Here is a 24,976-nt window from a genome sequence, read left to right on the forward strand (position 1 = left end):
TTGGTTCCAATGGTAAATGGGAGTGTTTCCTTAATTTCTATTTCTGATTTTTCGTTGTTGGTGTATAGGAATGCCAGAGATTTCTGTGCATTGATCTTGTACCCTGCAACCTTACCAAATTCATTGATTAGTTCTAGTAGTTTTCTGGTGGCACCTTTAGGATTTTCTATGTGTATTATCATGTCATCGGCAAATAATGAGTTTTACTACTTCTCTTCCAATTTGTATTCCTTTTATTTCTGTTTCTTCTCTGATTGCCATGGCTAGGACTTCCAAAACTATGTTGAATAAGAGTGGTGAGAGTGGACATCCTTGTCTTGTTCCTGATCTTAGAGGAAATGCTTTCAGTTTTTCGCCATTGAGTATGATGCTTGCTGTGGGTTTGTCGTATATGACCTTTATTATGTTGAGGTAGGTTCCCTCTATGCCCATTTTCTGGAGAGTTTTTATCATAAATGGGTGTTGAGTTTTGTCAAAAGCTTTTTCTGCATCTATTGAGATGATCATATGGTTTTTATTCCTTAATTTGTTACTGTGGTGTATCACATTGATTGAGTATACTGAAGAATCCTTGCATCCCGGGGATAAATCCCACTAGATCATGGTGTATGATCCTTTTAATGTGCTGTTGGATTCTGTTTGCTAGTTCAGGATTTTGTTCAGGATTTTTGCATCTATGTTCAGCAGTGGTATATAATTTTCTTTTTTTGTGATATCTTTTTCTGGTTTTGGTATCAGGGTGACGGTGGCTTCGTAGAATGAATTTGGGAGTGTTTCTCCCTCTGCAATTTTTTGGAAGAGTTTGAGAAGGATTGGTGTTAGCTCTTCTCTAAATGTTTGATAGAATTTGCCTATGAAACCATCTGGTCCTGGACTTTTGTTTGTTGGAAGATTTCTAATTATGGTTTCAATTTCATTACTTGTGATAGGCCTGTTTATATTTTCTAATTCTTCCTGGTTCAGTCTTGGAAAATTGTACCTTTCCAAGAATTTGTCCATTTCTTCATGGTTGTCCATTTTATTGGCATATAGTTGTTTGTAGTAGTCTCATAATCCGTTGTATTTCTGCAGTGTCAGTTTTAATTTCTCCTTTTTCATTTCTAATTTTATTGATTTGCATCCTCTCCCTTATTTTCTTGAGGAGTCTGGCTAAGGGTTTATCAATTTTGTTTATCTCCTCAAAGAACCAGCTTTTAGTTTTATTAATCTTTGCTACTGTGTTCTTCATTTCTATTTCGTTTATTTCTGCTCTGATCTTTATGATTTCTTTCCTTCTAATGACTTTGGGTTTTCTTTGTTCTTCTTTCTCTAGCTGTTTTAAGTGTAGAGTTAGATTGTTTGAGATTTTTCTTGTTTCTTGAGGTGAGATTAAATTGCTATAAACTTCCCTCTTAGAACTGCTTTTGCTGCCTCCCATAGGTTTTGGGTCATCGTGTTTTCATTGTCATTTGTTTCTATGTATTTTTTAATTTCTTCTTTGATTTCTTCAGTGATCTGTTGGTTATTTAGTAGTGCACTGTTTAGCCTCCATGTATTGTGTTTTTTACAGTATTTTTCCTGTAATTGATTTCCCATGTCATAGCATTTGGTCAGAAAACATGCTTGATACGATTTCAATTTTCTTAAATTTTCCGAGGCTTGATTTGTGACCCAAGATATGATCTATCCTGGAGAATGTTCCATGTGCACTTGAGAAGAAAGTATTCTGCCACTTTTGGGTGGAATGTTCTACAAATATAAATTAGATCTGGTCTATTGTGTCATTTAAAGCTTGTGTTTCCTTATTTATTTTCTGTTTGGATGATCTATTGGTGTAAGTGGGTGTTAAAGTCCCCTACTATTATTGTGTTACTGTCAATTTCTCCTTTCATGGTTGTTCGCATTTGCCTTATGTATTGAGGTGCTCCTATGTTGGGTGCATAAACATTTATAATTGTTATATCTTCTTCTTGATCCTTTGATCATTATGTAGTGTCCCTCCTTATCTCTTGTAACAGTCTTTATTTTAAAGTCTATTTTATCTGATACAAGTATTGCTACTCCAGCTTTCTTTTTATTTCCATTTGCATGGAATATCTTTTTCTGTTCCTTTACTTTCAGTATGTGTCCCTAGGTCTGAAGTGGGTCTCTTGTAGACAGCATATATATGGGTCTTGTTTTTGTGTCCATTCAGCCAGTCTGTGTCTTTTGGTTGGGGCATTTAATCCACTTACATTCAAAGTTATTATCAATATGTATGTTCCTATTACTATTTTCTTAATTGTTTTGGGTTTGTTTTTGTAGGTCTTTTTCTTCTCTTATGTTTCCCGCTTAGAGAAATTTCTTTAGCATTTGTTGTAAAGTTGGTTTGGTGGTGCTGAATTCTCTTAGCTTTTGTTTGAAAAGCTTTTGATTTCTCCATTGAATCTGAATGAGATCCTTGCTGGGTAGAGTAATCTTGGTTGTAGGTTTTTCTCTTTCATCACTTTAAGTATATTCTGCCACTCCCTTCTGGCCTGCAGAGTTTTCATTGAAAAATCAGCTGATAACCTTATGGGGATTCCTTTGTGTGTTATTTTTTGTTTTTCCCTTGCTGCTTTTAATATATTTTCTTTGAATTTAATTTTTGTTAGTTTGATTAATATGTGTCTTGGTGTGTTTTTCCTGGGGTTTATCCTTTATGGGACTCTCTGTGCTTCCTGGACTTGGGTATTTCCTTACCCATATTAGGGAAGTTTTCTACTATAATCTCTTCAAATATTTTCTCAGACCCTCTCTTTTTCTCTTCTTCTTCTGGGACCCCTAAAATTCGAATGTTGGTGCATTTAGTGTTGTCCCAGAGGTTTCTGAGATTGTCTTCAATTCTTTTCATTCTTTTTTCTTTATTTTGCTCCTCAGCAGTTATTTCCACCATTTTGTCTTCTGGCTCACTTATTTGTTCTGCCTCCGTTATTCTGTTATTGATTCCTTCTAGTGTATTTTTCATTTCAGTTATTGTGTTGTTCATCTCTGTTTGTTCTTTAGTTCTTCTAGATCTTTGTTAAACATTTCTTGTATTTTCTCAATCCATGCTTCCATTCTATTTCCGAGATCCTGGATCATCTTTACTATCATTACTCTGAATTCTTTTTCAGGTAGATTGCCTATTTCCTCTTCATTTATTTGGTCTTGTAGGTTTTTACCTTGCTCCTTCATCTGTGACACTTTTTTTTGCCATCTCAATTTTTTTTTTAATGTGTGGGATTGTGTTCCTGTCTTACTGGTTGTTTGGCCTGAGGCTTCCAACACTGGGGTTTGTAGGCTATTGAGTAGAGCTGGGTCTTGGTGCTGAGATGAGGAACTCCATGAGACCTCACTCCAATGAATATTCTCTTGGGTCTGAGGTTCTCTGTTAGTCCAGTGGTTGGACTCGGAGCTCCCACTGCAGGAGCTTAGGCCTGACCCTGGGCTCGTGAACCAACATCCTGCAAGCCACCTGGGGCAGCAGGAAAAAAAACGAAGTAAAAAATAAAACAGACTAGGAAACTAACAGATATTTTAGGAAGAATATAAAAATAAAAATATAGACGAATCAACAACAGGAAGGTATATCAGTACTACATAGTAAAAGAGAGGAGGAGGGAAAAGAAAAAATTTAAAAATCGGGGAAAAGGCCTTGGCTGTGGAGGGCAGGGCGTAAGCAAGGGCGAGGTTTCAGTGGTGGGTGGGGCCAATGCTCAGGACCCACAGGGCTGGAAAAGCCCCTGGGGGCTGGGGGGGTGGGGCTTAGGCTCAAGGAACAGAAGGGGCCCAGGCATGCCCCCCACCCCTGATCTGAGATGGCAGGGGACCTCACCTGGGAGCCCAGCAAGCTTTCTGGGCCCGAGTGGGCAGGGCAATCGCCCTCTGCTCCTCTCCTGCTCCTCCTGGAGGGCCCCTCCCCCCTGCCTCTCCTTAACTCCCCTCAGCCTCCTTCCTATGCCCCCAGGACCAATGTGGCCAGGGGGAGCGCGGGGCCTTGGAGGGCAGGGGACCAGCCTGGGAGCTCAGCAGGCTCCCTGGACCTGAGTGGGTGAGGCAAACACCCTCCGCTCCTCTCCTGGTCCTCCTGGAGCGCCCCTCCCACCTGCCTCTCCTGATCTCCCCAGCCTCCTTCCTATGCTCCCAGGACCAATGTGGCAGGGGAGTGGAGGGGGCCTTGGAGGGCAGGGGACTGGCCTGGGAGCTCAGCAGGCTGCCAGGGCCCAAGTGGGTAGGGCAAACGCCCTCCACTCCTCCCAGAGGGTCCCTCCTGCCTCCTCTCCTGAACTCTCTGGCCTCAGGGGCATGGATCCTGTCTGGCCTCCACCATTTCTCCCCCTTCTGTCCCCCCATGTCCTATCGGTTCACTTGGGGGTTCCTCCCATCTCCTTGGGCATCAGGGTCCCCCACCAGCGGCCGGCAGGCACCCTAGTTGTGGGGAGATGCTAATTCGGCATCTTCCCACACCGCCATCTTGACTCTGCCCCAGGAGACCTTTATATTAAGGGAATCACATGTATCTTTAAATGATTACAAAGGACTCTATTCTAACTTACAATGTCTGATAGGAGTGGATACTAACATTACCTTTTTTTTTTTTTAATGAAGAAACAAACAGGGAAATTAAGTGATTTGCTCACAATTAAAAAACAAATTCGTGACAGAGTCAAAAACAAAAAAAACAGCCACTAGGCCTTCTGGACGGCCTTCATTAGCCTTCACATTAGCATTTCACAAATCTGAGTATAATATAGTTCTCCTGAGAATTTCCTACTGGTCCAGTGGTTAGGACTCCGTGCTTTCACTGCCGAGGGCCCAGGTTCAATCCCTGGTCAGGGAGCTAGGATCCCACAAGCCGCATGGCATGCTCCACCCCCCAAATAATATATATATATATATATACATATATATATATATGTATATGTATATATATATATATATATATATATATATATATATATATATTTCTCTTTATTTTATAAAGGGAAACTGCTTCTTTGACCAGGTCCACTTGAGTAACGGCAAAATGAACAGCCAACCCAGTTTTATAGTTCATTTTCTCCAACAGATTTAACAATACTAGAATGTGTGAGAAGTAATATTTATTGCAAGAGGTTAGAAGGGAGTGGAAACAAGTAATCAGTCTTAAAATTTGTTGAAAGCAAGACACAGTTTTTTTGAGGAAAAAACAACAAAGAAAGAAGTAATTAAACAAGATGGTATCTAGACAAAGGCACAGCATTCCACAACTGCTTCATACTCTGTGCACAGTAAATCCTCAGAGAGAAGAGACATTAAGCAAAATAAGGCTTATATTAGAAGCTGCATATAATACCACTGATATTATTCTGTCTTACAACAAAAGGCTCTAGAAAAATCCCTCTGGAGGAAAAAAGTACAACATAAAACCTGTATAACAAAGGAAAGCAAAAGTAGAAATAAAGACCCAACTATCCCTCTGAAATCTCTCACAGGAATACACTCAGTGCAAATACAGTATTTCAAACTCAGCAAAAGAAGTTTTTGACTGGAGTAAGAACTTTCAGGTTAAAGATGTATTCTGCAAGAAGAGTTCACCTAAAGCATGAGAGCTAGAGCAAAAAGAGACTTGCAGTCAGTAACTGAGTGGATGAAACGTATAATTTTTCACTAGGTCGTAATAATCCCCTTTGGGAAGAAGTGCTTTATCTTGAAACTAAATATTCCACTTTTTGTTATATGGTTCATGCTTTTAAGCTGCAGTTGTCTCAAACTTGCTTGATATAGAATTTTGTATTGTCAGATAATAGTAGGCTGTCAAAAGAGAACCATTTAAGCTGCTTTTGTAAGAAGCACGTTGCTGAGCTGCCTTACAGTCTTTTTATATCAACCATATAAAACAGCTTATCTGATCATGTATTAACCCTTCTCAAATAAAGTCATATGAGAGGAATTGTTTTTAAAAGAGGCTTTCAAACTAGTCCTTCAGGCATTTTTAAAAATCTTCATATAAAAGTCCACTTTATACATAAGAACAAACATTTTTCCTTTAAAAAAAAATCTCATTTTTAAGCCAAAATAAATTACAACTTGCTGAAATACCTTTTTTAATGGCTCAGTGCTTATTTCAGATATATGGAGCTGTATTTTTTTGCACATTTTGAAAATTAGAGATACTGAGACAAAGTAGTTAACTCTACAATTAGATGATGATACAACCCTGGCTCAGGGAACAGATTAAGCTTTAAGTCTTCAAGAATAAAAAAACTGACACAGATCATCTCATCTATATAGTCTTATACTATGTACATATTAACAATCTATTCAATGAAAAAAAAAGGACAGAAATTTCACAAAAGTATTTCAAAACTCAGAGCATAAAAGTGTAAAGAAACAAAACATTTAATGTACAATCTATTCCATTTGGCAATGTGTAAATTATATTGAGAGATAAAAACTTATCTACAAATAGAATATAACAAAAGGAAAATGTGATTTGAGAAGTGATCTCAGGTCCATAGCTCTTCAGTTCTTCCAAATTTATAGATCAGAGTGCTAGAAAGATATTAAAATAAATCATGAGGTAAAATCACATAGAAACGCAAAAGAGAATTTATTTTCTAAATATGCTTTGATGGGTACCTCACTGATCCCTTTGTATCAATTTCTAAAATTAAAGATTGTGGTGGTGTTGGTCTGAATTTGCTTGTTTTATAAAGCACTTTGTTGACCTTGATGGTTGAACTTAATTGAATATCTTTTCTTAAAGCCTGAAGTTACTAGATAGGTCACTTGTAAGGAAAGGGGGCATTTCTCATAGTAGCTGGCATGAGGACCACTCCCATCTCTACGATCCTACAATGTCTGAGCTACAAACACTGAAGCATCCTAACAGACCATGTTGAAATTCTTTGTTCATTTAACAAATAATTACTGTACAGAGTACTGGCTGGGCACCAGGCACCTAGCTAAGCACTGGGAATGTGACTGTGAGTCAAAACAAGACAAATGTGCTCACTAATGAGAGACAATCAAATTCCAACTCAATGACACACATGGTACCAAGAGAGGGAAATATAAGGATCTGACCTAGTTAGAGGCCAAGAAGGTTTTCCTGAGGAAGTAGTGACTGAACTGAGATCTAAAAGAAGAGTGGGAATTATCTCAGCAAGGTATAAGGGAAGGAGTGGGGCAGAGAGATGGGACACTCTGGCAACGTGAGTTTGAGCTGTGGGTACACTGGAGGTGGTAGATGTGAAATGTCAGCCACCCAAGAGGGGATAAGTAAGAATCTGGATATATGGTTTAGACTTGGAGATAGACAGCTGTGACTCACTGGCATATAGGCAATAACTGAAGTCCCAAGCAAAAAGGACCTCACCTAGACAAAGAACAAGTTGAGAAGAGGCTTAGAACAGAACCTTAAGAAACTTCAAAAGTTAGCGGCCAGAGGGTGGAGGATCAGCCTGCAAAGGAAACAGAGGAAGAGTAGCCGGAGAAGAAGGAGTGCACTCTGGTGCTTAGAAAAGGCCTGGCACACAGGAAGCACACAGCTGGCTGGATAACTTGCCGGCCTCTGGGCACAGTGCATCGCTGATGCAGTAGTCACTGCCCACGTGAGCACAGGCCTTTACACACACAAGGTTTCTGTTCATCCAACTGTCATTTATATAGACTCCTCTACCACTGTAAAGGGCTGAATCTGAATTTAAATTTGATCTCTCAACAGTGCCTAAGGTGTCTTCATGAAAATTCACTGTATTCCCAGAAGGCTGTCAGTCACATGCCAAGAAATACAATCACAAGACAGCAGAAACTGTCGAACATCTTTCAAAACCAAGAGTGTCCAAGGCCACAGTGCAATAAGAGGGAACCCAGGCAGGGCACAGTGGTCTCCCTGAGTTGAGGAAACAGAGTTGAGAGTTCAGGGAAGCCAAGCAGCTGGAGTGTGCAAGGCGGAGTAGAGAGAGCTAGAGAGGGGGAGCCCAGGAGATCAGTAGGGGGTTCCCCTTGAGGCTTCTGCTGAGTGCTGACAGCAGATGCATGTGAGGAAACTACCCAAAAAAAGGGCAGGAATCACTGGAAAGAACAATTCCCAAAGCTCCCACAGGGCTGGGAAGACTTCAGAATCTCATAGCAGAGTGGAAAACCTCAGACTACATGGAGAATCAGGAAGAATACTCAAAAGTGTACTGCCTTAGTAAGGGGGACATATTAATCCCAGACTAAAGCTACTTTGGTCCTGCCTAACGAAGCTTAAAAGCAAGACTCGAAAGGACTGAACTGTTTCCAAGTGACTGAGCTGCATCCAGAACAAAGCTCAAAAGCATTTAAAGGAATACCACAAAGTCCAGCCCCCAATCAGCTTCATGCAAAGAAGCAAACAGGCAGGGGAAATGAGATCCAGAAAGAAAAAAATAAATAGAAATAATCAATAGGAACAGACTAAGAATTGACACAATTAGACAAGGACACTGAAATAGTTACATACTTCATATGTTCAAGAAGGCAGAGGAAAGCATGAGTATGTTAGGGAGAGACGTGGAAATTGTTTAAAAAAAATCAAGCTAATAGAGATGAAAAATACAATGTCTAAGATGAAAAACACACTGGATGGGAGTAAGAGCAGATTAGACATGACAGAGGTAGAGATTAGTGAACTTAAAGATATAACAATCTTTAACTATCCCAAATGAAATACAGAGAGAAAACAAGAAACGAGAATACTTGATGGAGCGATGGGGTAAGAGTAGGGGTGGAGAGGTAGGGGGGAAAAAAAAACATGAAAAGAACTAAGCACCAGTGAGCTGTGGGATGACTTCCCACAGCCTAATATACATGTAATTGGAAGCCAGAAGGGCAGGGTGGACAGAAAAACATATCTGAAGAAATAATGTCTGAAAAGATGCCCAATTTGATGAAAACTATAAATCCACAGATCCAAGAAACTCAATGAACCCCAAACAGAAGAAATATGAAGAAAACTACACCACAGCACATCATAATCAAATTGCTTAAAATCAATGACAAAAACAAATTTCTTTAAGGCTTAGATCTTAATGCTTTTGTGAGAGGGGTATGGGGTAAGGGATGTAATTTTATAAATGATGCCTAAAATACCTATCTTTACACTAAAAGACATTTCATTCTGGAAAGCAAAGGCTACAGGGCCTCATTTTGGAAGCTTTTTAGAAAACTGCCCCTAAAAAATACTTTTGGTATTCTTTTATTTTTATACTTACTTTAAGTTATCTTAAAAACTTAATACAAAATCCAATTCACCAACCAGGTTTTGTATACGGCATGCATAGTACATATTAATTCTAATTTCTTTTTTTCTTATTTTATTAAAGGTACATGATATGGTTTCTTAACAAAACACAGGCTATGGAAGCAGTAGTCTGGGTTCAAACCCCTGTTCTGTGTTTGCTAGCTAAGCAGCCTTAAGTAAGCTCTGAGTCTTATTTCCTCATCTATAAAATGGGAGCACCACCTGTTTTACACACTTAAGATAATTAAGTGGGAATTTAAAAGGTTACATATATAAAGCATCTAGCTGAGGTCTTGGCACATAGCAGGGCCCCAAATTAAATGGCTTGTGTACGCTTTTATCCAATAGTAGAATTTTCACCTTTTAAAAGAAGTTCTATACATTGTAACTAATCCAAGAGATTTATACATGTTCCAGTGCCTATGCTGCTCTTATAATAAAGATGATGTTTCTGTAAATGTTATAGGTGTATAGTTAAAAAAATTGGGCAACTTACCTAAAAAATATAAGTGCATTTTGAAAAAACACAGCTAGTCCTGGATAAACATCAGTATCTGCACACACAAAGTAAAACAGATCAGATAATTACAAAAGGCAAATGGCAGTAACTAAGTATTCATGCCATTCACAACGACATGCTCTGTATATTATAAAACACTACTATTATTCATTAACTCTAAGAAATCCACAAAGAAATTGAAGTAAGAAAATGACAATCTCATTCTCCCAAAACAAAGGATTACTCTCACTCTGGATAAAAGACAATGAAATTATTAGGTTTTCTTTTTGTCTAAAGTAGTTGCTATGGTTCTACTAGCTGCATCGGAACTGCCGAGGAAGCAGCAGCTCACCCCTTCACCTCCTATGGCCAATACAGAAACACACAATGTTAGAAAGATACAAATTAAATTTTTGATGATGTAACAGTCTGTTCATTTTATTTTCTTTCATGAACTCAGGAGTTTTATTGTGCAAATCTGACATATATGAAAAGAATCATTATAATTCATCATCATATTCTCCTGGAGAAAACAGTCACTATCTTCATAGGAAGGAAAAAGAAAAATTTGGAAATTACTCAAATTTTTGTGGATATTTAACTTTTATAAAACTATCAATGTTGATTAAAAATACTAGTTGGGATGAAGAAATATTCAATTTGTCGCCTTTGATATCATAGCAAACAATAGAGCTGCATGGTTAAAAGCCCCAAGTTTGAGCCATACCCCTGGATTTGAATCCTAACTCTACCACTGACTAAATGTATGACCATGGGCAAATTATTTAACCTCATTATGCCTTACTTTCCTCATCTGTAAAATGGGCATTGTAACAGCACCTGCCCCACAGAGTGTGAGATATGGACTATGCATAGTGCTCAGAACAGTTCCTGGCTCATAAAGTGCTATATAAATGTTAGCTGCTATTATGATTATTAACAGTTCCAGAAAAATCTGTACAGTAAAAGGTTTGAAATAGGTGTCAGAAATGCTCTCTGAAGTCAGTTTACAAACTAAAAAGTATATGTAACGAGCAACGCTGTAGAAATATGAAGGTGAGATCCATAATTGAGAAATTTCTCAGTACGTACTAGTTCTTTAAAGATTAAGATACGACCACTGAGGGAATTCCCTGGGTCCAGTGGTTAGGACTCTGAGCTCTCACTACCAAGGGCACGGGTTCCATCCCTGGTCAGGGAACCAAGATCCCCCAAGCTGCGTGGCACAGCCCCCCAGAAAAAGAAAGAAAGTAAAAAAAAGTACTTTCCCTCAAATAAGCTTCATGCTAGAGCTGTGTGCTCCAGAGTATTTTTAATTAACTAAAATAACACATTTTAGAGTAGTATTAATTAAACATTAGGCAACCACTGTCCTCTTGTACTGACTTATTTTGTGCAAAATAAAAGACAAAGGTATTCCCAAATCTTATACTGATCCATCTATGATACTTAAGGGATCCTATCAAGATATTAAAAGGTCAGCTGTGGGTCAGGACAAGATGTGACAGTTAAGCAGAGTGACGAAGAGATTCCAAAGACAGAGGCATCAGAAGATGAATAAACTGTTATCTGAAACTTATTCCTGTCTTTGGAGTGAAGGGAGAGAGCCAGTGAAAGAGGTTCTTCTGATGCTTCCAGAAGCACATGCTAAGACTGGATCCTGCTTTTCAAAACCTCTCGCCATCCCCGTGATGAAAAGCTATGGTGACTGAAACAGTCACAAAACTCAATGGTATACTAAGAGCTCACTCCATTGCATCACCAGTTTCAACATGAAGGCTACACACGTCTTCAGTCTTGCACTTAAAAAACTCCCCTTGTGAACTGGCAGTGCTTCTCAGCACCTCTGCCCCCTAAAAAACAAACAAACAAACAAACAAAAAAAAAACTCCCTTTGTACCTATGAATGAAAACTTAGAGGCTGGGGTTGGAGAGAAGATGTATCAGTGGACAGAAAGATACTGGGGTCCACAACGTCTTATCTTGAAATCCTTGGGGCAAGGTATGTTTTGGAACTCAGGAATTTTCAGATTTAAAAATGGTAACACAGGGGGACTTCCCTGGTGGCTCAGTGGTTAAGAATCTACCTGCCAATGCAGGGGACACAGGTTTGAGCCCTGGTCCGGGAAGATCCCACATGCCACGGAGCAACTAAGCCCGTGCGCCACAACTACTGAGCCTGAGCTCTAGAGCCTGTGAGCCACAGCTACTGAGCCCGCGTGCCACAAATACAGAAGCCCACGCACCTAGAGCCCACGCTCTCCAACAAGAGAAGCCACAGCAATGAGAAGCCTGCGCCCCGCACCCTGCAACTAGAGGAAGCCCATGCGTAGCAACAAAGACCCAACACAGCCAAAAATAAATAAATAAATAAATAAATTTTTAAAAAAAGAAAAACGGTAACACAGGGCATAATATTACATAGCACCCCCAACTATGTTTGGACTAGCATCCCACAATCAAATACAACCACATTCCTCTAAAAATAAAACATTTGAATACTTATTAAATGAAATAAAGACTATAACGAGCCCTGGATCATTAGGTCAGGTTTTGCTGCCAAACTGGTTATGAAAAACCTGACCTTCAGCACTTTTGTGGATTTTAGAATTGTGTATAAGGGGCTGTAGCCCTGTACAGATTTCTAACTTTTACCACTACAACCCTCACTCAGTAAAAGGCCTCTGGTATAGAGCCTGGCCATCTGGGTTAAGGAAGGAAATCAGAACCTCTAGAGACAGCTGAGAGTTACCTGGTCTTGTCAGTGGCTTGGATTTCCTAAAGAGGCTATCCCACTGCACTAAATGACCCCACTGAGAAGTTTTATTAAATAATTTATATCTTCAAACAGAGTCTTATCTTCAAGCTAACTGAATTATTAAACTAAATTTTACTCCATGGGGAGTTAACAGACTAAGCCAAATATAAAGGACATATCTGAATCTTTCCTATGAAATAAAAGAGGAATAAATACTTACTTTGGGTAACATATGCACCAAAAAGAATCCACATAGAAGCAATAAGTGACCCAAACATCAACATGAAACCAATGAAGAGCCAAACTCGAGCACCTGTGTGAAAAATAGGCTTTATGATTTTGCTCATTTCTACAGCTTTATGCCTTCGGAATACATAACACTAGAACACTGTTCCTGTAATATATGCTATGCCTATCAAAGACAGTCACGTATTTATATACACCTGCTAAAACAATTAACTGAATGAAGATTGAAAAAAAGAAACTAAAACTAAAAGGTGTTAAGCAATACTTGGAAAGGGAAAAAGGGTAAGTTACCATTCTACTGGCTAGAGAAACTAACAGCTGAGTAAACTAAAGTAGTCAAGCTTCAGAAGTAATTTTGAATAAACTGATTAATTAAACCCTAACCGAGGGCTTCCCTGGTGGCGCAGTGGTTGAGAGTCCGCCTGCCGATGCAGGGGATGTGGGTTCGTGCCCCAGTCCGGGAGGATCCCACATGCTGTGGAGCAGCTGGGCCCGTGAGCCATGCCAGCTGAGCCTGCGTGTCCGGAGCCTGTGCTCCGCAACGGGAGAGGCCACAACAGTGAGAGGCCCGCATACCAAAAAAAAAAAAAAAACAAAAAACCCTAACTGAAAAATTACCATGTTGTATATATTATCAAAGTAATTGCTCTATTAGAAGTAGCAGATGTATTTCAGATAGCCATTACCACACAGGAATGAGAGACTGCAAATGAATAAGGACCCTATGACCTCTTTTCATCAACGTTAATATCATGGTACTACTCAACATGGTACTAACAGCAACCATATATTCAATCTCTCTTATTCAGCCAAACTGTACCACATACCCTTGAAAAGTTCAAGGACAAAAGCATCTCTTCAACCCCCTACTGTATAGAATTTTAGAAGTTATACAACAGAATCTCAATAAAGTGATCATCTGGACACCTGAGTAGATTCAATACATTTTTAGGAAGCCAAGTTAGCATTTGTGCCAGATCCTGATCACAGGTGTATTGACAGCCTCTCACCCTATGGAAGGGGAATATATCTCCCCTGAAGTGAAAATAAAATCCAAGCCAATTTCCATAATAGAAAGCTAAATTTGCCTCAGTTTCAGATATTGTTACTTACTGAAAAGAAATTCATATATTTTAGACACCAGATATGCAGGAAGCTCAAAGCTCAGCATGGGTAGAACAGCTGATATTTGAGAGAAATGGGTCCCTAGGTTATCTAAACTTTATTATAATACTAAGCAGGTTTCCAGAAATATACAGCAATGTTTACTTCCTTGGAGGAAAACATCCTCCAAATTCACTCACAGCTTTTACCTAAAATGAATGAAAGGATCAAAAATCCTTGTAATTATTTTCCTTCATGTCCTTTATATATGACCACACAAAAATTTTTTAACAAAACTGAACAAGAAAAAAACTTCCCTTGAAAAATAAGTACGCTTTTGTTTAGCAAAAAATAAAAAATGGTAACGTTTTCCCTTTTTTGCTTTGACTACCAGGAAGCTCAGAGTCAAGGTTAATAATTAAGAGTATCCATTTTGTCCTAGAGTCTAAGTATCAATACATGATCTTCTTTCTACCTAGTTCCTATTCCTTCTTATTTAACAGTTCCATTTGTAGTATATTTATTACGTTAATAACACTTTCCTGCAAATTCCTCTGGGAATTAAATGGGAATAAATTACACATAAACCATTTAAGTAGTATGAAAGCTTAGTGTGGCAAGAGCTGAGCATGCCTACAAGATAGTTTGCCTTGAATTTTTGAAGCACTAGACAGAACTTGCACTAAAGGTACCATGTATAAATGTAAACTGACGTAAACTGACTGTGAATTTTAACTGGGTAAGAAATAATCATGGAATAAAATGTTACAGTCACTACTGAGAGTAAAAAGTATGGGCTCTGGAACCAGACATACCCAAGGCACATACAAGTTCTACCTTTAAGCTAAAAAGTTTTGGGTAAGTTACAATGAAATTTTCTACAGAAAATAGATAAGAGTAACATAATCCACAGCAATGCCTGTGGAACATTTTTGAAAGAAAAATGATCAAATAAGTTAATGTATGCTCTATGCACAACATCACTTGCTAATACATGCTTTTTATTCTTTATTCTCACTCACTCCTGACATTACCTGCTGAAGCTGGGGCACAAGGCATGCATGTGTGTGTGAGCATGCACACACAGACACACACAATGCACTTTTAACTTAGGTTCATCTGTCATTTGTCACTATCCCCATCCTTTCCAATTCTTCAAGGATCACAATGGAAGTGAAATTATAAAATGTGCATCAGCATTTAAAGCATCAGGTACAAAAGAAAGCTAATTTGTCCCCCTGTAACTGGCTTATTTCACTTAGCATAATGTCCTCCAGGTTCACCTCTGTTGTCACATATGGCAGGATTTCCTTCTTTTTTAAGGCCCATTCCCCTTATGAGAGGTATCTAAGAGAGTCAAATTCATAGAAACAGTGAGTACAATAGTGGTTGCCAGGGGCTAGGAGAGGGGGAAGTGGGAGTTGCTGTTCAACAGGTATAAAGTTTCAGCTACACAAGGTGAATAAGCTCTAGAGAGCTGCTGTACGACACTGTGCCTATAGTTAGCAATATGGTATTGTGCATTTAAAACTGTGTTGAGAGGAGACCTCATGTTTAGTGTTCTTACAAAAAAAAGAATTTTTTTTTAAAGCTAAGCTCGTCAGCTCCTTGATTTGGTTTAATGTCTTATGATACTTTATGATTCCATTTATATGAGATTCTAGAAAAGGCAAAACTACAGTGATAGAAAGCATATCAGTGGTGGCCAGGAGGTGGGGGAAAGGGGATTAACTGCAAAGAGATATGAGGGAACTTTCTGGAGTAATGGAAATATTCTATATCATGATTGTAGTGGCAGTTACACAACTGTATACATTTGTCAAAACTCATCGACCTGTATGCTTTAAATTGAATTTTATTTTATATTTTATATAAGTTATCCTCAAATACACTGACAAATATATATATATATATGATACTGTAGACAGAGACTAAATGATTCTCGACTGGATACAAACAGAGCATGGTGGCCAAGAGCATGGGCTCTGGAACCAGATTGTCAGTGTTCAAATCCTGGTCCCACCACTTATTTGCTTTATGACTTTGGACAAGTTACTTAAGCTCTCTATGCCTTAGTTCCTTAATCTTAAACTGAGGACAAGAGTGGTTACCTTATAGGACTATTGTGACAATTAAATGAGTTAATATGTGTCGAGCATTCAGAACAGTCTTTGGTACACACTAAGTATTCTACAAGTACTTGCTATTATTCTTAATCATCCTTCAAACTTCCTCCCCCACCTACTCCAAATTCCTGCTATAACCACAAGTCACCCCTCCTAGTCCTTAAAGGCTGGAAATAGAATATCTAGTCCTGAGCTTTTTATATACAGCATGGAAATTCCACTGAAAACAAACCCTTGGATTCTAATAGAATGTGTTATAATCCGAACAAAAGAAAAATACTGTTGGATGACAAATCAAAAAAAATTCAAACTCAAAAAAAAATGTATATGTAGACAAACAGCATGTTTCTTCGAAATACTTCTGTTGTAGCCTATGGGTGGTTACTCAGGTGATCAGAACTGAATGTGAAAAACACTGTAGTCCTAGGTTTGATCTCTTAATGTGTCCATACTTTGCTGTTCAGTAATCACGGTCAGCCATCTTGTAAGTAATATTATTAGTCAACATTTGGGATCAGAATAAATCCATCGTTAACACAGGAACAGTCAAGATCCACTGATTTTGCATGGTAACATTTTATCTATATACTATGGGCAATATAACATGACAAAAACCAGTAACCTCTGGCAGTAACTTCAACTTTCTTAAAGTTTTAAATAACACAGAAACTTTTTTTAAAAGTAAATTTTTAAAAATCCTACATAATCATTAATCATCCCTAAATAAAGATTCACTAGAGGCTTTGTTCTTTCTGCTGATAAATCCCTCTTTTACCAGCATACATTAACAACTCAAAGTGCCTTTACCTGTTCTTCCTAAACAGCCGCTTTCATAGCTGTCACCTCTCACCTGAGCATTGGACACGGCATTTATCCTAGAACAATACAAAATCACCTAATAAGCTTTCATGCTGCTAAAATATTCAGATGTTTATATATCATTTAGAAGGGAAGCATTTCCTAACTAAAGCCAGTATCTGAATAACTGAACATTATCTTTTAACTTAAATATCCTAGTGGATAGAAATACTATGCTAGTCTTATTTTCCTAAAATACACCCAGAAAACACACTTAATTTTATTTTTTAAATATCAATGTTTTCTATATATTGGTAATAAATATGTTAAAAACAAAATTAAGAAAATATTTCCATTTATAATAACATCAAACAAAAACATACTTAATTTTAAGGGATTACTATCACTTGTCTCCAAAGATTATGAAAGAGGCCAATTTTCTGAGTTCTTTGTCTATTTTATTTTATATTTATACATGAATGACCCACCATGAGTTACCCCATTTTAAGGTTCTCATTATAACCAAGAGTTCAAAAGTTTCTCTTTGTGTTAAAAGTCAAGTGATTTTCTCTCATCCATTTCTCAAATTCAGAGAACATTTGGTATAATAAATAGGCCCACTTTATTCAGCTTCTCTTTCCATTCTTGTTAGAGTGGGTATATTTGTAGCAGGAATTGTCTTTTCTTAGCATCCTGAATGAATGTAAGTAGTTCCATCTTCTACAATTTACCTTTTTAAAGCTCCTGACAGTAAAAGAAAATTACGTAATCTTAATGTTTAACATATTTTTTTAAATTATTAAAAGACATCCATGAAAAGCTTCCAAACTCTTTTATGAAGTGAGATAATGGCTAAACCTAAAAATGATTTAATAAAAAAGGAAAGCCATATATCAATCTCATTTAAGGCCAGTCCTGCCCTCCCTCCAATACTGGCAAATACAGTTAAGTGACACACTTAAAAAAAATAATACTCCATGGTAAAAGTTGAATGTATTAGATACTCAGTGCTCTGTGGTGACCTAAATGAGAAGGAAATCTGAAAAAGAGAGAATATATGTATACGTATAGCTGATTCACTTTGCTGTACAATATAAACTAACACAATATTGTAAAGCAACTATATTCCAATAAAAAAATAAATTTTAAAAAGGATTTTAAAAAAAGTTGAATGTATTAAGAGTATTCAAGGATGACTTCCTACTAAAAAATCTAGCAACGTAACATACTTCATTAAACCTAAGATGACAATGATTTTTAAGATGCACCATTATTTTTTTATACTGCCAAGAAGGAAAAAATATTATGAATTATACAATACCAATGACTACAAGAAGCACACTGATATTCAAAGATATTAAAATACAAAAAAATCTTAAGATCTATAAAACATAGTAATTTGTCAGTTTAACAAATATAAGAACAAAAATCACATGATAATCTTTATAAAGTATAATAAAATTAACTGACTAAATTCAACACTTTTTAAAAAAAATTTTTATTGGAGTATAGTTGATTTACAATGTTGTGTTAGTTTCAGGTGTACAGCAAAATGAATCTGTTATACATATACATATACCCACTCTTTTTTTTTTAGATTCTTTTCCCATATAGGCCATTACAGAGTATTGAGTAGAGCTCCCTATGCTATACAGCAGGTTCTTATTAGTTATCTATATTATATATAGTAGTGTGTATATGTCAGTCTCAATCTCCCAATTAATCTCTCCCCCCAAATTCAACACTCACTCTTGATTTTAAAAATCTTAATAAAATGGCAATATAGATATACACACATATATTTATCACGTTAAAGAATCAATCAATGAATTAAAAAGTTATTCCAGATAGCATTAAACTTTGAGGAAAAAATGTTTTTAGAAAAATAATCTTGAATTGAGAATTACCTTCATACTTACATGAAGAAAGCCAATGTGGAAAATACACCACATGTGTGAAAGGCATGGTTCAGCTGTTCTGGCTTAGGATACACCACAGCTGCATCAATCATTATCCACCAACCTGTAAAAAACTTCAGAAAGAACCCATGTCATTAAAATAACACTAATACTTTGGCTTAGCATGATACCTGTTTCTTAACATTCCATGTTTTCTATGGACCATATAATTGAAACATAAAATGTCTACTTTGAGTTTTAGATGTTGAAATATAAAAAACAAACAAAAAAACCCCAAATAAACAAAAAAAAGAAATATAAAAAACAAGAATCCCTTGTTTACTTATTCTTTATAGCATATGAGGTGAATCTAACTAATCAAATCCGTGTAAGATTCAAGTTCTGCTCTTAATGCAAGATGAAACATTTATTACCTAGGAATGAATTATCTGCTTCTTTTATCCACTATAAAATTATATACAACCAAAGCTCTCTTAACTAACCTCCAACTAACCAGCTCCCTGATTACCTGATGTGTTTCACTCTCGTTCATATTAAAAAGAATGTGGAACATTCTTTTTTAATATGCCCAAGCACTTTTGCTTCCACAAATGAGCTGCCATGTCTCCAAAAAATATCTACGCTTGCTATAATTTTAATTAATTATGTAATTTGATTAAATACTGCAAAACTGACTAAACATGAGTTTGCAAAATGTAACGTTTCTATGTAAACTAAGCTGAATAGAACTAAAGTAGACAAGTTACTAAGGAATTTCATAGACAAATTAAGTGCAGGCGAGGTGACCACAGAGAGCAAGAAAAACTTGGAAACACCTAAAAGAATTCTGCATGCATATTGCTTCACAATTATAAGATGTTATGGAAAAACCTGAACGAACTTTTTGGCCACCCCAATATCTTTAGTTCCTGCTCCACTTTATTCCTTTATTTATCTTTTCTATTGAACTTCAGGTATAGAACTATATACTGGAAAAGATTAATTTAAATTAAGTGGAACATATACTGAAATTTGCTTCAAAAAGTGCAGTGGGGGCAGGGAGTGCTTGATGGAATGCTAAAGCAAGATTGGTCATGATCTGACTTTTTTTTGAAGCTCAATGATAAGTACAGGGGGTGAGAGAGGACTCTATACCGTTCTATTTTTGTGTATACTATTGATATTTTCAATAATAAAAAGTTTTTAAAAAAAATATTGGAAAGAAAATTAAGCAGTAGTTTCCTCCACAAATTTCTTCCTCTCGCTTCCTGCCTGTGCTGCAGCTGGGGTATGAAGATGGCAACCCTTCCCTAAAGGGCTGCAGGGCTTCAGTTCTAATGCAGCCTAAGGTTGTTATTACTGTCTGCACATCCTGAATTTCAATGAGTCACAACAATATTATTAGTTACATCAAATTCTGAGCCTTTGAGGATCCTAAAGGAATGATACATATTACATAATTTACTTAAAAAACTACTGCCTTCAAAAACTGTATTATCATGGGTATTCACAGTTCAAAGGAATAAAGATTAATTTTCAGGGCAAAAAGTGAGGTATAAATGTCACCAACCAGGTTTTTTCACTTACCAATATACCTGCTACTACAGAAGCCACTGCATTTCTTCTCTCACTCCAGTCGATACATTCACATTCTGGCCAACGGAAATTATCTAGGAAGCCTGCCATTTTCACCACTTAAGCATGGACTTTTCATTAAATACTATATTCTACAAATAAAAAGAGAAAAAAATAATCGATCTAAGGAAATATTTTTAAGAAGTGAAATATCTTACTCCTTTCTTAAAGCTTTAAACACAAATTTAACTTTAGGTCTAAATCTACTATAGTTAAGAAGAAAAATTCAATACTACAATGAATATCTATTGAGATGTACATAAGACTGTCCTAGGACACAGAAGGAGCTTACTATTTGTTAAATGAGCATGGTGGTTTTAAAACATGTCTGCCATAGAGAATGGACTTGAGGACATGGGGCGGGGTGGGGGGAAGCTGGGATGAAGTGAGAGTAGCATCGACATATATACACCACGAAACGTAAAATAGATGGCTAGTGGGAAGCAGCCGCACAGCACAGGAAGATAGCTCGGTGCTCTGCGACGAGCTAGAGGGGTGGGATGGGGGGGGAGGGAGGCTTAAGAGGGAGGGGATATAGGAATATATGTATGCATATGGCTGATTCACTTTGTTGTACAACAGAAACTAACACGGCATTGTAAAGCAATTATACTCCAATAAAGACGTATTAAAAAAATAAAAAGTGTCTGCAAAGTCTTTGACACTTCTCCCATTGAGAGGTGGATCTATGTCCCTACCTTTGAATTTAGGTCAACAATAAAGGCTGGTTCACCGATAAAGTAGAGAAAGTGATGCTATGTAACTCTGCCATACAACTTCTCAGACTAGATCATAAAAGACAATGCAGCTTGCAGATGGTTCTCTGGAACACTAACACTAGAGCCCTGAGTTGGTTTGTAAAAAATCCAAGGCCACAGTGCTATAAGGAGACCAAGGCCCACGGTTCCAGGTGGCGGCCCAGCCAACAGCTAGCCCTCAACTGTCAGACATGACTGCTGCTCCGGTTATTAGCATTACCCCCACACTTTAAGCCTTCCCTGACGAGGCCCCAGGTATAGGGAGTGGACACATGTCATCCTGGCTATGCCCTTTCCAAATTCCTGACCCACAGGAACCGTAAGCATAATAAAATGGCTGTTTTAAACTACTAAGTTCTAGAGTTATCTGTATGCAGCAATAGATAACTGGAAGGAGAAAAATCACATGCATAAAAAACTATACAAGGGTACATCATGCTGTGTGAATTTTCAAAACAAAGAGAGTATGTTCAGATGTGATGATTCAGGAACACCTTAAGTTCCAGAAAGAAAAGCGGAAAAAAACTATTTGAAAGCACTGAAGAGTGCTGAAAAGCAGGCAGAAACTGGAGGGCATTTACCCCTTGAAAGAAAACACAATGAGCAAGATCCACTTTAATACAGCTTTTCCCCCTGAAGAATTCCCTAACCTTCCACTCCCAGCCAAGTGAGTCCCTGTGGTGCAGAATAGCTAAAACTTGAGCAAAAAGTCAGTCTTTCTGGCTTGAGGCATCAGAGGATGAAGTTCAGGATGACAAGAGCAGCTGGAAATTGAAGGGGAAACCTTGGAAAGGGGTAAGTCACAAGGGGGAGCCCCAAACACTAATATAAACTCTCTTAAATACCTGACTAATCCCTGAACAGCACATGCATGAAGGAGATTCCAAGGACCTGAGCAGAAAAAAATATCTGGAAGGCTAAAAGAACTAAACATATTTCGGCTGCTGTCCCCTGCAAGGCATTTTGGAATTTGAGCTCCACCAGGTCAGAGATTAGTAAACGCCTTGGGATTTCCACACACTCCAACAAAGTATAAAACCAAATCTCCACAATTTCAGGGTGATCAGTCAGTATTTTAATTGCCTGTTAGAACAAAAAGTAACACTCTTCAGATGAAGATAACTGATCCAGAGGGTCTATAATGTATCATCCACAATGTCCAATATACAGTTGACCCCTGAACAACACAGGTTTGAACTATGCAGATGCACTTATATGTGGATTTTTTTTCACTAAATACATACTAGAATACTACACAATCCGTGGCTGGTTGAACCCACAGATGCAGAACTGCAGACAGGCAGGACCAATGTATAGTTATACATGAATTTCTGACTGCACAGAAGGTCAGCACCCCTAACCCCTGTTTTGTTCAAGGGTCAACAGTATAGTTAAAAAAAAAAATCACTAGACTTTTAGAGAAGCAGAAAAAATGTGATTTATCTTCAAGGAGGAAAAAAAATCAGTCAATAGAAACAGACCCCCCCATAACTCAGATATTGAAAATTAGCAGACAATGACTTTAAAGCAGCCAGTATAAACACATTCAAAGACAAAGGAACATGGTCAAAATAACTGAGTTAATGGAGAATCTCAGTAGAGAAACTTTTAAATGTAAATTTTAGGGCTGAAAATTATAATATTTGAAATTTAAAATTAACTAGATGGGCTCAGTAGGAGATTAGAGACAGTAGAAGAAAAGTACAGTAAGCTTGAAGAAAGGTCAAAGGAAATTATCCTATCTTTCAGGTTTTTTTTCTTTTTAATTAGGGGGAACAGGTTTTTTTTCTTTTTAATTAGGGGGAAATGAATAGTTTCAGGAAACTCAGGAACACTAATAACTGGTCTAACATATGTTTAATTGGGTCCCAGAAAAATAAAAGAAGCAGGAAGAAAAAATATTTAAAGAAATAATGGCTGATAATTCCCCAAATTTGGTAAAAAATAATAATTTGCAAATCCAGGAGACTCAGCAAACTCCAAGAGGATAAACACAAGGAAAACATCATAATAAAACTGCTGAAAACCAGAGATAAAAAGAAACAAAGCAACTTTAGGGGGAAAAAAATAATCAACACATTACATACAGGGGTAGTAGAACAATATGTATGATGGCTGACTTCTCATCAAAAACAATGGAGGCCAGAAGAAAATGGAAGGACATTTTTTGACATGCTTTTAAGAAAAGCAATCATGAGAATTCCCTGGCGGTCCAGTGGTTAGGACTCCATGCTCTCACTGCCGAGGGCCCGGGTTCAATCCCTCGTCAAGGAACTAAACTCCCACAAGCCACTCAGCATGGCCCAAAATCAATCTCAAATGCTATATCCAGCAAAAATATTCTTCAAAAGTGAGGGTGATGGCAGTCCTACCCCTATCTATCTACCCAAGAGAAATGATAACATGTCTACACAAAAACTTGTACACAAATGTTCATAGCAGCATTACTCATAATAACTAAGCAGTGCAGCAACCCAACATACGTCAATTATTGAATGTATAAATAAAATGTGGGATACCATACAATGGAATACAAATTCAGCAATAAAAAGGAAATACTGATACATGATACAACACAGATGAACCTCATAAACATTACTCTAAGTGAAAGACAACCACGTATATTGTATATTCCATTTATATAAAATGTCCTGATGAGGCAAATCTATACACAGAAAGTAAATTAGCTGTTGCCTAGTGATGGGCAGGGGGGAGCGGAGTGTAATAGGGAGTGAGTGCTCATAGGCACAAGGTTATAAAATTAGACTGTAGTCTTACTGCACATAAATATACTAAAAATCACTGAACTGTACACTTAAAACAGGTGACTGTTATCATATCTTTATTGTATCTCAAAAAAGCTTTTTTTAAATGAGGATAAAATAAAAATATTTTCAGGTAAACAAAAACTAAGATAATTCATCACCAAATCTGCACTAAACAATGCTGAAGGAAATTCTTCAGGTTAAAGGGAAATGACACCAGATTAAATCTCAGATCTATAGGAAGGAATGAAGAATACCAGAAATAATCAATATGTGGGTAAATATAAAAGACTATTTTTTATTCCTTCTCTTTATTTAAGACAACTATTTAAGGCAAAAATTATAACATTGTATAGGATATCCACAAAGATAACCTTTCTAAATAGCATGTCAGTTATATTTTCAAATAATATCCTTAAATATGGATTTAGGCGAAATACCTCTAAATTTAAAGTAATGGGTCCAATTGTTAATCTGAAAAGAAGTACAATAAATATACTACAGAAGTTCCAAACACTGGACACACAGACTGGGAGACAATATTTGCAAAACAAGTATCTGACAAAGGATTTGTACCTACAATATAGAAAGAACTGTTAAAGATTAATAATAAAAAAACCCAAAATATAGGCAATAAAAAGTGTGCACGAGAGTTGAACAGACTTGAAATGGCAAAGGTCTTAAAAAGACAATGACCAAAAAGCATCTAGGGCTTCCCTGGTGGCGCAGTGGTTGAGAGTCTGCCTGCCGATGCAGGGGACATGGGTTCGTGCCCCAGTCTGGGAAGATCCCACATGCTGCGGAGTGGCTGGGCCCGTAAGCCATGGCCGCTGAGCCTGCACGTCCAGAGCCTGTGCTCCCCACGGGAGAGGCCACAACAGTGAGAGGCCCGTGTATGGCAAAAAAAACAAAAAGCATCTAGGGCCTCCCTGGTGGCGCAGTGGTTGAGAGTCCGCCTGCCGATGCAGGGGATACGGGTTCGTGCCCTGGTCTGGGAGGATCCCATATGCCACGGAGCGGCTGGGCCCGTGGGCCATGGCCGCTGAGCCTGTGCGTCCGGAGCCTGTGCTCCGCAACGGGAGAGGCCACAGCAGTGAGAGGCCCGCGTACAGCAAAAAAAAAAAAAAAAAAAAAAAAAAAAAAAAAAGCATCTAAATAGG

At 37.6% G+C, this 24,976-nt stretch overlaps 1 protein-coding gene across 1 annotated transcript in view; it reads right to left on the reverse strand.

Annotated features, from left to right (window-relative positions):
- Nucleotides 1–6,328: 6,328 nt before the first annotated feature.
- TMEM50B (transmembrane protein 50B) overlaps nucleotides 6,329–24,976 on the reverse strand; it is a 35,130-nt gene continuing 16,482 nt past the window's right edge. Inside the window, exons 2-7 of the mRNA XM_082625530.1 lie at nucleotides 20,246–20,385; nucleotides 18,680–18,792; nucleotides 16,770–16,837; nucleotides 12,707–12,799; nucleotides 9,726–9,783; nucleotides 6,329–6,513 (exon numbers count right to left, since the gene is read on the reverse strand). Coding sequence (XP_082481656.1) covers nucleotides 6,468–6,513; nucleotides 9,726–9,783; nucleotides 12,707–12,799; nucleotides 16,770–16,837; nucleotides 18,680–18,792; nucleotides 20,246–20,344 — 477 coding nt within the window. The 5' untranslated portion in view covers nucleotides 20,345–20,385 and the 3' untranslated portion in view covers nucleotides 6,329–6,467. The remainder of the gene's footprint in view (nucleotides 6,514–9,725; nucleotides 9,784–12,706; nucleotides 12,800–16,769; nucleotides 16,838–18,679; nucleotides 18,793–20,245; nucleotides 20,386–24,976) is intronic.

The sequence above is a fragment of the Mesoplodon mirus genome, assembly GCF_964341445.2.
Source record: "Mesoplodon mirus genome assembly, chromosome: 6".
NCBI lineage: Eukaryota > Metazoa > Chordata > Mammalia > Artiodactyla > Ziphiidae > Mesoplodon > Mesoplodon mirus.